Source organism: Panthera uncia, chromosome F1 (genome assembly GCF_023721935.1).
Source record: "Panthera uncia isolate 11264 chromosome F1, Puncia_PCG_1.0, whole genome shotgun sequence".
NCBI lineage: Eukaryota > Metazoa > Chordata > Mammalia > Carnivora > Felidae > Panthera > Panthera uncia.
In genome coordinates, this window is record NC_064813.1 from 64,541,861 (window position 1) to 64,555,594 (window position 13,734).

The following is a 13,734-nucleotide window of genomic DNA, read 5'->3' on the forward strand; positions in this document are numbered from 1 at the left end:
AGCTGTATGAGTCATGAACAACCTCAGAGGTAAGTCTACCGCCCACATGTATTGCGAAGCATTCAACTGAATAATCATAGTTATGAAAGTACTTATTCTTTGGGAATCCCCCATCGCGCGCTCTCTCTCTCTCTCTCTCTCTCACACACACACACACACACACACACACACGCTGCATTGCCTCTAGTAAGCCAATTTAATATAGGTTGGAAAAAAAGATTTCTCAACAGTGCAAAAACATGTTTTGAAAAGGCAATTCTGTTCCAGCCTAGTCAAACCACTAAGGCATGATTTAAACAACAACAACAACAACGCCCCGGGGGCGCTACAGGGGTGTCTCATTCAGTTAGGCAACCGACCCTTGATTCGGGCTCAGGTCATGATCTCAGTTTGAGTCCCACACCGGGCTATGCACTGACAGTGAGGAGCCTGCTTGGGATTCTCTCTCTCTCCCTCTCTCTCTGCGCCTCCCATGCTCTCCCTCTCTCTCCCTGTCTCTCTCCCTCCCTCTCTCTCTCTCTCTCTCCCTCTCAAAAATAAATAAAAAATAAACCTTAAAAAATAAAAATAAAAACAAGGCTAAGGCATACCCTCCCATTCATGCAGGGCTCTACTTGACATCCCAGATCAATGGGTCCCTCCTGACTACTGTTTCCGCGAGATTAACTTCCAATTCAAACCTCCGATTCCTCCCGTTACTAGACAAGCAGCAGTGTATTGGGGGGGCGCGGCACTCCATGATCCTGGGGCGCTAAGCACGAAAGACCGGCAAGGGATTCCCGTGCAAGAAGTGCTTAAATGCTCAGGGCCAGCGCAGTCCTGGGATGAGAAAGTCCGCAGGCATTTCGCACAGAAGAACGAGGCCAGGCATGGAGCACCCTGTTAGCAAATCCGCCCCCCCCCCCCCCCCCCGAACACGGCTGTCCCCGCAACACTTTCTGGTGTCAAAGTGACAAGGACAGCAAGATACAAAAGAGCTTGGCTCAGGACAAGGAGAGAAGGCAGCGTGGGAGTGGGGAGAAGAGCACGGAACAGAGGGAGCTGCGAAGAGGCAACATACTTGGGAATGAGCAGAGGAACGCACGGAATGTCGGAATGTCGGGGAGACACTGACGCCTCCCGCCCTTTCCGGGAGGTCTGTGTGCCCCCCGCCCCCCCGCTGGGCCTGGGGGGTCTGGGGCTGGCGCTCCCCGGCACTGAGTGCGCAGAGCCCCTCTCACAGCCAGCGCGACAATCTGCGGAGGTGCGAGGAGACAAGGTTTGCTTTCTCTTCTCTCTGAGCGAGGGTGACCGTCTATGGCCAAGGATGGCCCATCCGACTCACGAAGCAAAGACGCTGCAGAGAGACGGAACCAGAGCCTCATCAGAAGGGAACAAAACGAAGCGCGCTGCAAGGCTGCTCAACGGGGAGGCTCGGATCCGCCCGCGCTCACAACCCGGGCCGCGGGAACCTCCCCCGGAGCCCCTGGCCCGCAGTGAGGCGCAGTGCCCACGGGAGACGGTCCTCTCGAGACGATGGGGCAGGGCACCGGGGGCTGGGTGCGAGGAGGACGGCCAAGAAAGAACTTCAGGCTGGTCGGGGCCAGCCTGGGAGACAGGGGTCTGCGGGTGACAGGGGCTGACGGAAAGGGTGGGACCAAGCGGAGGCCCTTGCACGAAAAGGCAAGAGCGAGGCGCCACCGAAAGAGAAGCAGCAGGACCACGCCGCAGCCCCGCCGCCGCTATTCCACACCCGGTCCTCCGGTGCAAACGGCTTATCTGCGCCAGGTCTGCCCCAGAGGCTTCAAACTTTCGTCTCCAAAAGCCTACCGCCGCCCTCTGAACTACAACACCCAACATGCTCCACTCGCAGGACGAACGACCCAGCCCCTTCCGCCCCCCGCTAGCCAATGGGCTTCGCCAATTTCCTCTGCCCCGGGAGAGAGGGCGCTTTCTGCCCCGTGAGCCGCTCGGTTTGACCCCCAGGCGTTCCAAAAGTGCGGTACTGAAAACGAAACCAAAGGCATAGGACCAGAGCTAAAGGCGGAGTCTTCGTCGGCGTGGATTCCACTACGGAACATGGGCCGTTTGGGCGGACGGACAGTGCCACGCCACGATTTTTGGGTTCCCTCCCCGCTTCTTCCGGAGCGGGCCTTCGTCCTGTGGCACAGGCGCACTCCACCTCTTGGGGGCGGGTCTCGGGACCTCTTGGGCGGGCCTCGGACCTCCCGCACATGCGCACTTTGCACTTTCTGCAGGACTGTCCTCCGAGCTGAGAGGCACGTGCGCGCTTCCCTGCCTTCCCCGGGAAGCAAGTTGAGACACGACCCCTCTGCTTGTTCCCGGTGCTGTTCTGCAGGTATTGTATTTGGGGCAATGCTGTCCTTTTTTTAATTCATTGTTTTTTCTCGTGTTGAACTTCAAGACGCAGCAATGAAATGTTCTTAAAAGAGCCCTAAAGCAGGGGTTGCAATCTGGCCTGTGTAACAGAGCAGCGGTGGGGTTGGCAGTCACCTGAAGGTCCGGCCCTGGGCCGGTGGTCTCTGAGGCTGGGAGGGAACGAGGCTCCGCCCGCCTTCTCGTGCTGGGGGTGCTATGGACCCAGGCCTGCCGCCCCCAGCCTCCAGGCCCCTGGGCCACAGGGCCCGAGAAGCGAGCAGGTGGCAGCGTCGGACGCCATGAGTATGATCTGCACGCCGGACGGCGTTGCTGGGGCTGCTGGAAGGAGCGACCAGGAAAGAAAAGACAAGCTTCGTTGGCTCCTTCTTCTCTACCTGCAGCTCCTAATAATTCCCCTCCTACGTACCTTCCCATCTGACCACTTTTCTCCATCCCTGCCGCCGTTCACGCCATGTCTTGTTTAAGCGATTTCCCTGTGTCCGGTGTCCCTGTGGGATCATGCTAAAATGCAAATGCGAGCATTAAAACATGCCATAGGCTCCCTCACCCCAGCATAAAGTACACACATCTTAAGGCTGGGTGGCCTGGCCACCTCCTGCAGCCGTGCTCTCCCACCCTGTGTCCTAGTCATCCTTAAATACCAACAGGACCTTTAACCCACCAGGCTACGTTTTACCCCAAGGGCTTTTTTCATATAGAAGCAATTTTATGAGCGTCCTGAGCTCTGCTGAACATCATCCTGACTCGGTTTCTACCAGAGTCTCCTACCAACGCTCTGCACTCCCTGCCTGGCTCTGACAGATTCTGCAGCTTTCTGCTCCTGTGGTTACCAGAAGTCCAGCCTAGTTAATCCGCTTTAAAACTTCAGTCTCACACCAGGCCGTACACTCCTTCCTTCCCCCCCACCCTCCGCACCAGCCAGGCTTCCGCTGTGGGACCTGTTTGGGGCGAACTGGCGCACTCTGCGTCCTTCAGTAGGAGGCTCACTAATTTAAAGTACTTGCTGCGTGGGGAGCTGGAGGAAGCATTGGGGAAGGTGCGGGAGGAATGGCCAGGAGTGCTTCTACCTAACTGGGCATGTAATTACCATCCTCTGTCGGTTCTCTGCCTCCCGGGCTAAGGCTGACTGGTCATGGATACCTTCCACTTGGAAGGGGCCCAAATGCCAGCTGTTAAGGGCACAGAGGTTTGTTTTGTGGAAGCTCTCCCCCACTGCACAATCCCAGATGGGGAATCTGCTCCAGCTTAACTGCTTCCCCCAAGCCTCCCTGGTCCTGCCCTTGGTGGTACAACGAGGCTGTGCTGGCTACCGGTTTTCTCGGGAGGAGAGCAGCGAGGTAGCCTGAGCCCCGCTGATGGCCACACCTGTTCACGTGACTTTCGGAAACCTCACAGATCTGTCTGCACCAGCAGGAACTCGTTCTCGTTGTTTGACTAGAATAGAAGGGAAATTACAGCTCCTGTCACTAGGCTGCAGCCTCTGGATGTGACATCCCTTCCTTCGTCTGTTCAACAAGCCACTATTAACCGACCTGGAAGGGGTGAGGGGGATTTAATGCATGTCTGGCTGGGGCCCTTGGCGCAGTGAGGACGGGATGACGGGTGATGGCGTATCCTGTGCTCAAACACCAGGCAGAGTTCTCAGGAGCTAGAGCCTCCTTCCTTCTGTTCTCCCTCCCTGCACCCCCTCAGTGGGGCAGAAAGGACAAATTGCCCCACGGGCCCAGGGGAAATTGCTGCTTGGCCTTCAGAGCCCTGGGATAAAATTGGATATTGCTCCCAGGACGCAATTCCAGACGTCCGGCCCTCCCATAATATACCCCTGCCCTGACTTGTCTGTTCTCTCCTTCAAAATGGGGGCAGGGGCACCTGGGTGGCTCAGTCAGTTAAGCATCCGACTCTTGATTTTGGCTCAGACCCTGATCACACGGTTCATGGGTTCAAGCCATGCGTTGGGTTCCTCGCTGACAGTGTGGAGCCTGCTTGGGATTCTCTGTCTTCCTCTCTGTCTGTCTCTCTCATAATAAATATTTTTTTAATGTTTATTTATTTTTAAGAGACAGAAACAGAGCACGAGCTGGGGAGGGACAGAGAGAGAAGGAGACACAGGATCCAAAGCAGGCTCCAGGCTCCAAGCTGTCAGCACAGAGCCCAACGCGGGGCTCGAACTCATGAGCCGCGAGATCATGACCTGAGCCGAAGTCAGACGCTTAACTGACTGAACCACCTAGGCACCCCTCTCATAATAAATATTTTTTAAAAATAAAATAAAATGGGAACAGCATTTTTGTCTGAAGAGCCAAGTTCCTGGGTTAACTAAAACATGAACTTACCCAGAACATCACATTCTACTGTTCATCCAACAAATACCTATTGAGCAATATTTATATGCTAGGTTTTTTGGGGGGTGGGGGAACTACAGTAAAGACAATTCCTGCTCTCAAGTCACTTACAGTCTGGGGCGGAGATGTGAAGAAACAGTTTGAGCACCAAGTACTCTGACAGAGACACGCGAATGTGGCTTGGAGGAGATACAGGTCGGGATCCCAAGGAAAACAGCCCTGACTCAGCCTTAAGGTAGGAGCTGAGCATGCAGAGAGGCGGGAGGGGAGAGAGGCTTAAAAAAAAAAAAAAAAAAAAGACAGCAATGATGTGATTTAGTGGACTAGGAGAGGAGAGGCCAGAGTCCCAGGCCTTTACTTATTGGGCCAGTGACTGTGTGCCCTTGGTCACCTTCTCCTGCCTGAGCTTCCTGCTCTGTTAGGTGAAGGAAGTGGACAAATAATAACAAGGTTCCTGTGTTCGCTTCCTGGGGCTGCTGTGACAACCGCAAACATGGTGATTGAAACCAACAGAAATTCATTCTGTCACCGACTTGGAGGCTACATGTCTGAAATGGAGTACTGTGCTCCCCCCGGAGGCTCTGGGGGAGAATCCATTCCATGCTTTTTCCAGCGCTCGGTGGCTGTGGTTGTTCCTCAGCCCGTGGCCTCTCTCTGCTCTGTCTTCACATCTCCTTTCCTCTGCATGTCTGTCTCTCCCAGAACTCCATCCTTCTCTCTCTCAACGGCACACGTGCGATTGTGTTTGGGACCCACTAGGATAACCTAGGAGGATTCCCCTCTTCTCTAGATCCTTAATTACGTCTTCTGCGCATATGGTAACGTCCACACTTTCCAGGGAATTGGCACAGATATCCTGGGGGTGGGGGATCCATTCACAGACCTTTACAAGTTCACAGAGACTGGGGAGAACCACCTTGAGAAAATCTGCACTGCCCTGCATTCTCCTCCCCACTTCCCTCCCTTTTACCCTAGCTCTTATTTAAAATAACCTACATTTGTATACAGTTTTATGGCTTAAAAGGTTATTATGCGTTTATAAGCTCATTTCAGTCCCATAAAAACCTATAAATTTTGCATTATCCCTATAATTCCATTGGCAAAGAGTAAATGGAGGTTCATAGAGATTATGTGACCTGACCAAGGTCACAAGTGCTGGAAAGAGTGAGCACTGGGCTCCAACCTGAGTCTTTGGCCACAACTCCTGTGGCTCCTGCCGTCATCACCTGCCTGAATCTTGACGGGGCATCGAGAGGTTCCGAGACCAGGACTGGGAGATGCCCTTGGAGTACATTCAGCTCTCCGTGCTCCTCCTGCTGAGCACAGCTAAAAACACTGGGTGTTTTCTATAAAAGCAGCGTAAGAAGACCCTGAAAGGTGGGAAGAAGAAGGCAGACTGACTAGGGGCCTTGGAGCCCGAGGAGGGACGTGGCAGTGAGTTCCCTGGGTTTTCTTTTTGTTTCCTACATCCTGGACTGGGTGCTGGAAAAGCAACCCAGAAATGCCAATGGGCACAGACAAAATAAAGTCTCAAGAAAAGCCTGCTTGCTTTCTCTAGCTGGAAAAACAAAACTAGGAAAGAGGCAATCCAGCAAGACATAAAAGTTTTGGACAATAATTGCCCTACCCTAGCCAAACACCATGGAAAAAATCATGGCCCCACCTCCACCACATAAGCAAAGACCAAGTGGGGACCCCAGGCTCCCACCCTTGCCCAACTATAATTAGGTACTCCTCCTCACGTCCCACCCCAGGCTGCTAGGGTAGTGTCATAGAAGACACAGTGGGATCCAGAATGTCATAGAAGACATCCCTGCCCAGAGGTAATGAACTCGCCATCCAAGAGTTACAAGGTGCCCTTCCCTGTCCTGCCAGAGTGTCAGAGGAGGCCAACTGGGGGGATCTAAAATCCCATATCCACCCAGCAGTGAGGACTTACCTCTCTCCAACCCAGGTTTGACAAAGGAGGCCAAGTGGAGAACCCAGACCTTCACCCCACCTGGCATTACTGGGGAGATGCCCCCACCCACAACTGGCATGAAGTCAGAGGAAACTTGCTGAAATAGAAGATGTAAATAAGATCCAGAGTCTCCTAACACCCAAATGTCCAGAATACGATCAAAATCATACATCATACCAAGAACCAGGAAAATCTCAAATTAAAGAAAAAGAAAAGAAGATAATAAGCAGATGCCAACAGCATGATGGTGCAGATATGGGAATTATCTGACAGGGATTTTAAGGAATCATAAAAGTGCTTCAACAAGGAATTATGAATACACTTGAAACAAATACAAAGTAGAACATCTCAGTGAAGGGGTGCCGGGGTGGCTCAGTCAGTTAAGGGTTCAGCTCTTGCTTTCAGCTCTTGCTTTCAGCTCAGGTCGTGATCTCACAGTTTGTGAGATTGAGCCCCACGTTGGGCTCTGTGTCTGGGCTCAAGCATGGAGCCCACTTGGGCTTCTCTCTCTCTCTCTCTCTCTCTCTCTCTCTCTCTGTCTGCCTCTCCGCAACTAGGACGTTGAGAGGACTCTCTCAAAATAAATAAACTTAAAAAAAAAAAAAAAGATCTCAGTGAAGAAATCAACGATATAAAGGAGAACCAAATAGAAATTCCAGAACTGCAAAATATAATTACCCAAGTAAAAAAACTCCAAGGAAGGGAGGACTCAACCTCAGAATGGAGGGGGACAGAGGAAAGGACCCATGAACTTGAAGATGTAACAGTACAATTGAGCCAAGCTGAACAACAGGAAGTGGGGTAAAAAAAAACAAACAGGTTTCTGAATCATCATGTCTTGCAGTTGAAGCAAAAAATATAACATTGCTGAATGTGATTTTCAACATATCCAGAGGAAATACTTAAGTTATACTGCAAATGGATAAGGGTGAAGGAACGGAGAGGGACGTGGTACTTTTTCTACACTTGTCTCCCAACTGGTAAGCAGTGGACACCACTAGGTCTTCATGCTGACAGAGTAATTCTGTATTGTGATTTCAGCGGTGGTTATAAGACTCTGCATGGATGATAAAATGCCATAGAACTATATGCACACATTTGCCCCAATGTCTGTTCACTGGCTTTGATTTTGTGCTATGGTCGTACTCCGTTACATGGCTTCTCTCTCTACTCTCTTTGCAACTTCCTAAGTGTCTGAAATGATTTCAAAACAAAAAGGAAAAAGATAAGGGGATTGAAGGGGCATCTTCACAAGCAATGGGGAACGCTTTCCATTCTAGAGGCCAGGCGTGAAGGGAGGCATGCTCAGAGGACAGAGGTTTGCAGACTAGAACCTTCAGTTCAGACCCAGCCTCACCCTCAAGTGACATCACAAAGCCTCAGACGCCCCCGCCCACCACCCAGAAGTTTTATCAATTAAGCCATCAGCTCAGGACTATATTTGCACTGGAAGCTGTTGTCCAACCTGGCCAAGCACACATCTCCTCTCCCTGTTCAGTTATGTCCGAGGAAAATGGCGCCATGCAAGCAACAGGGTCAACAGACGTGTGACTGCAGCTCCTCACCCACTCTGAGGATATAACAAAGAGCCGCCTGGTTCTCCTGGTGCGTAGTCATTGAGGGAGTCTGCTCATACCACTTAGCTCAGCCCTCTCAGAGAACCCTATGTCTTCCTCACAACTCCCAGCCTTCCTGTGGGACAAGAGTACACTCACCACCGCCATATCTGACCCTGCTCGCCTAGTAAAGGTTCTCTTCTTCTTTGCACTCCTGATGACCTTAGTCACTCTACTCATCCTGGTCTGGAAGGTAACCAAAGACCGAGGCAACAAGAACAGAGAGCCAGACCCGAGAAAGGAAGATACTCTGCTGGCGTGAAGGTGGACAGTCACTGCCAAGGACTCCATTGAGGGGAAGCCTGGAGGCTCAGGAGGCAGCGTCATCCTGGAGCCAGAACCTGAGGAGGAAGAGCTGCTTTGCGGGGGAGGTCCCCCCGGGGGGGGCCCCCCAGGGCCTCCCCCCTCCTCCACCACCACTTATGTAATTCACACTCATCTTGCTGTTCTCTGGCTCATCCAGGCTGCCAGGTTTGAATGTCTTCTCTCTGTGGATCTTCTAGACTGAAATTATAAATGGCTCTTGATTTCTGCATTAACCGAGGAAAAAACAAACAAACACGTGGAGAATTAAAAATTGATTACAAAGCCCACATCTTCCTTTCTAAATTGGGCATGTGTTGACTCTGGGATATTGAAATTATTGGGAGCTCACAGCATCTCTGACTATATAACGAAGCTATACCAGAAGCTCAGTTCCAGAAGATCCTTGAAATAGAACAGCTCACCTACTCCAAATTCTAGGTAAAATGCTCCCTCCTCTTCACCTAATTCTAAGAATAAAAAGTATTATTGCTCTCAAAAAATGACGGGAAGTACCAAATACTTTTCTTTCTTCTCCCCCATCCTCCCAACTTTATGCGCTGACAAGCTTTAAAAATATCATTTTCTAAAATAATAATTTCATTTTTAAAAATCTTTTCTGGGTTTGGAATGAATTAACTCTCTTTTCAGGTGAAATCCAAATTAAAGAGGCAGCATTTTGAAAATCTGTACTCACTCAGTTAGGCTTGGGTTACCCAAGGAGCATTTGACCATTTGCCTGGAAGGAATTAGTAATTTTTTGGAGAAAAACTATGTCCAACCCCACCGTTGACTTCCTCCTCGAAGCAGCCTGTCAGGTGTTCCCTTGTCTCCCTCCACATGCGCTTGACTCTGGGGTCGAGAGCCAACAGCCCCTTCCTCAAAAGCTTTCCCCATTGCTTAAAATCATGGGACTATGTGTTCAGCCGTCTCAGAGCACACGCCCCTCCCCCCCCCCCCCCCCCCCCCCCCCCCCGCGGTGTCTGGGCTGCACACTGTGCATGTGTCAACCACAGGTCGTCCATGCACTTCCACTATAACCTGTAGAAATTAAGGAGCTCGGTCACTTGGTGCTGAGGAGAGGTCAGTATTGCTGCCAGACGCAAGGGGAACCCCTCCCCCCGGGGCAGGGAGTGTTCCCACCTGCTTCCTCGACTGTCTGATAGGTGGTGCTTGTCTTGTGGCTGACCGACTTTAGTGGAGACAGATCACAGCTGGCCAGCAATGGGGCTGCAAGTCTCACGGCCAAGGAAGATGTATCCCTCTCTCCTCTGCAGCATGGGGCTCTTCCTCAGAGGCAGGCTAGCGTTCCTCTCCAGCTGGCTACCACGCCCCGTGTCTGTCCAGCACGCCAGCTTGGGAAGTACAGGGTGTGAGGGGGTAGGGGGTGTTGCCTTGAGTGTGCATGGTTTCCATGCATCGTTGTCGAGAAGGAGCTCCACGAAGGCCTTTGTGCCTCCAAGTTGGCATCAGGGTCCTCAGCACCCCAACACTCTGCAGATGTGTCTCCCCTATCCTGAAAATGCCTGTACTTATCCACCAGATGTTTACTGAGCTCTCGCGAAGAATCAGGCTCGGTCCTGGGTGCTGGAGCTGTGAGAGGAAGGGCCCCCGTTTTCTCTCTCCTTGAGCCCGTCCAGCACCGTGAGAGATAGATGTCCATGAAATGATCGCATGGGTGAATGCTTAATTATATTAACAGAAAAGTGCCCTGGAAGAGAATTGGGCTTTCTGGGGGCATGTATGGAGGCGTGTATAGAAGGAGCCTGGCCCGGGCTGGAGAAGGTGCGCCTGGGCGCAGGAGCCTGGCTCAAGGGTGGAACAGGTGGAAATTCTGCACATAGGGGTGCAGGCAGGCGGCCCTGCGTTCCAGAGTGAGGTCAGCATGTGCAAAAGCCTATAGCCAGAGGGGTTGTTGTGTCAATAGTATAGAAAGATGGGGCCTCGGGAGCACAAAAAGCAAAGGCCAGAATAGAAAACTATGAGCTGGAGACACAGGTGTGAGCGGAGCCCTCACAGCCAAGTGCGTCTATTACAGGCCACTCCTGGGGACCCTAAATAACCCTCCTCCCCAAGCCACTCACATACCCCAGATCTGTTTTACTGACAAACCAGCCGGACTGCATTGCAAGCTTATGGCCACCCGATGGCAGCAAAGGGCCACACTAGGCACAGGGACCCTCCCCCGCTCAGAGCTGGATTGTCTTCCCTAAGGGACTGCCAACCACATTATCCACAATAATGAGAATCTCTTGTCCTCAAGATCTCCTGGCTGGCATTTTCATCATTTTTAAAACATAATGTGTAATGAGCATCAATTATATGCTGACTCTCAACATAATGGTATATCCGTTCTGCCTCCGTGCCCTGTGGAAAGGACACTGTCCCTCCTACAGGCAGGAAGATGAGGCTCCGAATCCCAGAGAGGCTGCCACCTGCCCAAGTCTCACAGCAGAGCCAGATTATCGCCCCTCTCCCCTGCTTCCCTGGAGCTCCTCGGGGAATAAGACAGCCTCTGCTTGGAGACAGCCCTCCTTCCCTATCAGAAGTTCCTGTCCTAGGTGTCACCAGCACGAGTGTGTGTGGTTCTCTTGTGACTGGGGCGCCCTGCGTCTTCCTCTGCCTCTCCCACCTTCAGAGCGGTCTCTGCTGCTCCAGGCCTGCAGGACCAAGCCAGCAGGTACTGATCACCATAAAGCATCCAGAGGGTAATGGGGACCCGAGGGAGGAGACAGTGAAGGGGGAACTAAGATGCTGCTCCCTCCTCCAGGGAGCTGCCAGCTCAGATGTGGCTGAGGACCTCCCTTGAAGCGGTAACAACCCTGGGTGATTTCAGAGAAAGGCCAAGCATGGGTGCTAATGGAATGCTGTAGGCATTCTGAACCCTGAGGGCCCTCTGTGGGCTGGATCAATCAGGGAGGGCTTTCTGAAGCAGGTGACACATTAGGATACCAGACAGGGTTTAGGAATCAGAAGGAAGCACGTGACACGCATGACAAAGGGACAAGGGACAGTGAGCCAGCCACACGATACATGTAGGGGACAGTGGGAAGTCAGGTTGAGAAGAGAGTATCAGCAGTGGTAAAGGCCTTGAATGCCAGACTAGGGTGTCCGATTTCAACCGAGGGACCAAGGAAGGTTCTCCAGGACGGGAGTGACAGGGAAGTCAGCAGTCCGAATCACCTGGCCTAACTCGAGGCACAGGCGAGAGGAGCAAGGAGAGACTGCGTAAAAGGCTAGTTGAAATGTCCGCGGAACACTGAACTCTCCAGGTCCTGGTCCTTCTCTGCTTCTGAAAGCAGGTCACAGCAATGGGGACCTTCGTCCCGGCCCCGCCCTGGGCCCCCAGCCCGCCTCGGACCTGCCCCCGGCCCTCTTCCAGCTCACTTCCCGCCCCAGGACCCAGTCCCGCCAGCGGCACTGCCTCCACCACCCCAGCCCTCGGCCCCGCCCCTGGCACTGCCTCCACCCCCGCCCCGCGGCCCTGGGCCCCGCCCCTGGCACTGCCTCCACCCCTGCCCCTCCCCCCCCGCCCCCCACCCTCGGCCCCGCCCCTGGACCGGCCCCACCCCCGGCACGGCCTCCGCCCCCCACCCTCGGCCCCGCCCCTGGACCGGCCCCGCCCCGGCCCTGAGGGCTGGAGGCTGAGTGCCGGCTGAACCCGGTGGTACCACTGGTTCGGGTGGGAGGGGCACCTCTTCTCCTGGAAAGGTGTAGGACTCAGAGCTGTCTTCGCCAGAGGAGGTGGAGCAGAAGGAGGCCCCGCTGGTCTCTCTCCGCTCCTGTAGCTGGCAGTCCCGGCCCAGTGACACGCAGACACCCCTGTGCGGGCCGCGGGCCCGAACGCAGAGCTGCCCAGAGCTGGGTCGGGAGCGGCAGAAGCAGACGGCCTTGGGCCGTGGAGAAGTCCACCCACATGTTACAGAGAAGCCCCTGATGCCCAGAGGGGCCACCCGGGGCGCCAACCTAGCTTCACCAGCTCTCATTCGCTGTGCAGCCAGGGGCACCTTAGTTAAGCCAGTGACTCTCAAAGTACCGCCCTGGGGTTCCTGGGGGCTCCCCAAGGCCCTTTCGGGGAGTCCACGAGGCTGAAATTACTTCCATACAAACATTACGATGTTACTTTCCTTTTACTTTATTTTGAAAGTAATCTCTACTGTCAACGTGGGGCTCGAACTCATGACCCCAAGACCAGGAGCCGCACACTCCACTGAGGGAACCAGCCAGGCGCCCCTTATTCTCTCCTTTCTCACTACTGTTCTCTCATGAGCGCCCAGGGGAGTGTTTGAGCGGCGGTGTGACCTGAGTCCAGGAGGCCAAGTGTTGAAGAGATTTACAAAACTTGTACCATTCTTCCCCTCAGCGTGCTTTTTGTGTTAGCATGTAATAAGTTTATTATTGTTATTTTTTATTCTTTTGAAAGCTTTTCATTTATTTAGAGAGAGAGAGAGCACAAGCAGGGGAGAAGCAGAGAGAGAGGGAGACACAGAATCCGAAACAGGCTCCAGGCTCTGAGCTGTCAGCACAGAGCCCGACGCGGGGCTCGGACTCACCAACCCTGGGATCATGACCTGAGCCGAAGGCGGACGCTTAACCAACTGAGCCACCCAGGGGCTCCAATTATTATTTTTATATGCATTGGTAAGTATTTTTTTTTTTTTTGATTGCCGTTTGTAATACAGCAGGTGTGGATACCGAGAACCCCTGTCAGCAAAAGCTCCTTGGGGGTCCTCCTCAATTTGTAAGAGTGTAAAGGGATCATGAAACTACAAGGTTTAAGAACCGCTGATTTAAACCGTGCCTCCGTTTCCTCCTCTGCAAAATGGGCATGACGCATCTGGCGGGGTGGTCTGACACCTCAAGTAGGATGTAGAAGGCCTGCTCCAAGCACCGTGGTTACTTAGCAACTGCGTTAGGAACAGGCGTTGGGTTTCTCGAGCCGGTGCCCTCCCCAGTATCCCCGCAGGGCTGCCCTTGGCTGGCTGGGGGCTTGGAGAGCCAGGGGCTGGGGGGCTGGAGATGAAGCTTTGTGGGGTGTGAAGGTGCTGAGCTGCTGCCAGCCAAGTCGGCCAGCACAAAGTCCCTCTCTGTGCCCGGGGCGTGCCCTTCGGGCAAGGTCACCGTGCGACGAATG

The 13,734-nt window shown here is 53.3% G+C and overlaps 1 protein-coding gene across 2 annotated transcripts; it reads left to right on the plus strand.

The window, feature by feature from the left end:
• The first annotated feature begins 1,683 nt into the window (after nt 1-1,683).
• Nucleotides 1,684-9,296, plus strand: SMIM42 (small integral membrane protein 42). Of its 2 annotated transcripts, none has more exons than XR_007458889.1 (2): nt 1,684-2,338; nt 6,676-8,340. XR_007458889.1 is itself a non-coding variant. In XM_049634744.1 (2 exons), the coding sequence occupies exon 2, from the start codon at nt 8,347-8,349 to the stop codon at nt 8,557-8,559; it is 213 nt and encodes a 70-aa protein (XP_049490701.1). In that variant the 5' UTR covers nt 2,348-4,956; nt 6,676-8,346; the 3' UTR covers nt 8,560-9,296. The 2 variants fall into 2 exon arrangements, 1 of the variants encoding a protein (XP_049490701.1); XM_049634744.1 differs by lacking the exon at nt 1,684-2,338 and adding an exon at nt 2,348-4,956 and having other exon boundaries at nt 6,676-9,296.
• Nucleotides 9,297-13,734: the final 4,438 nt, after the last annotated feature.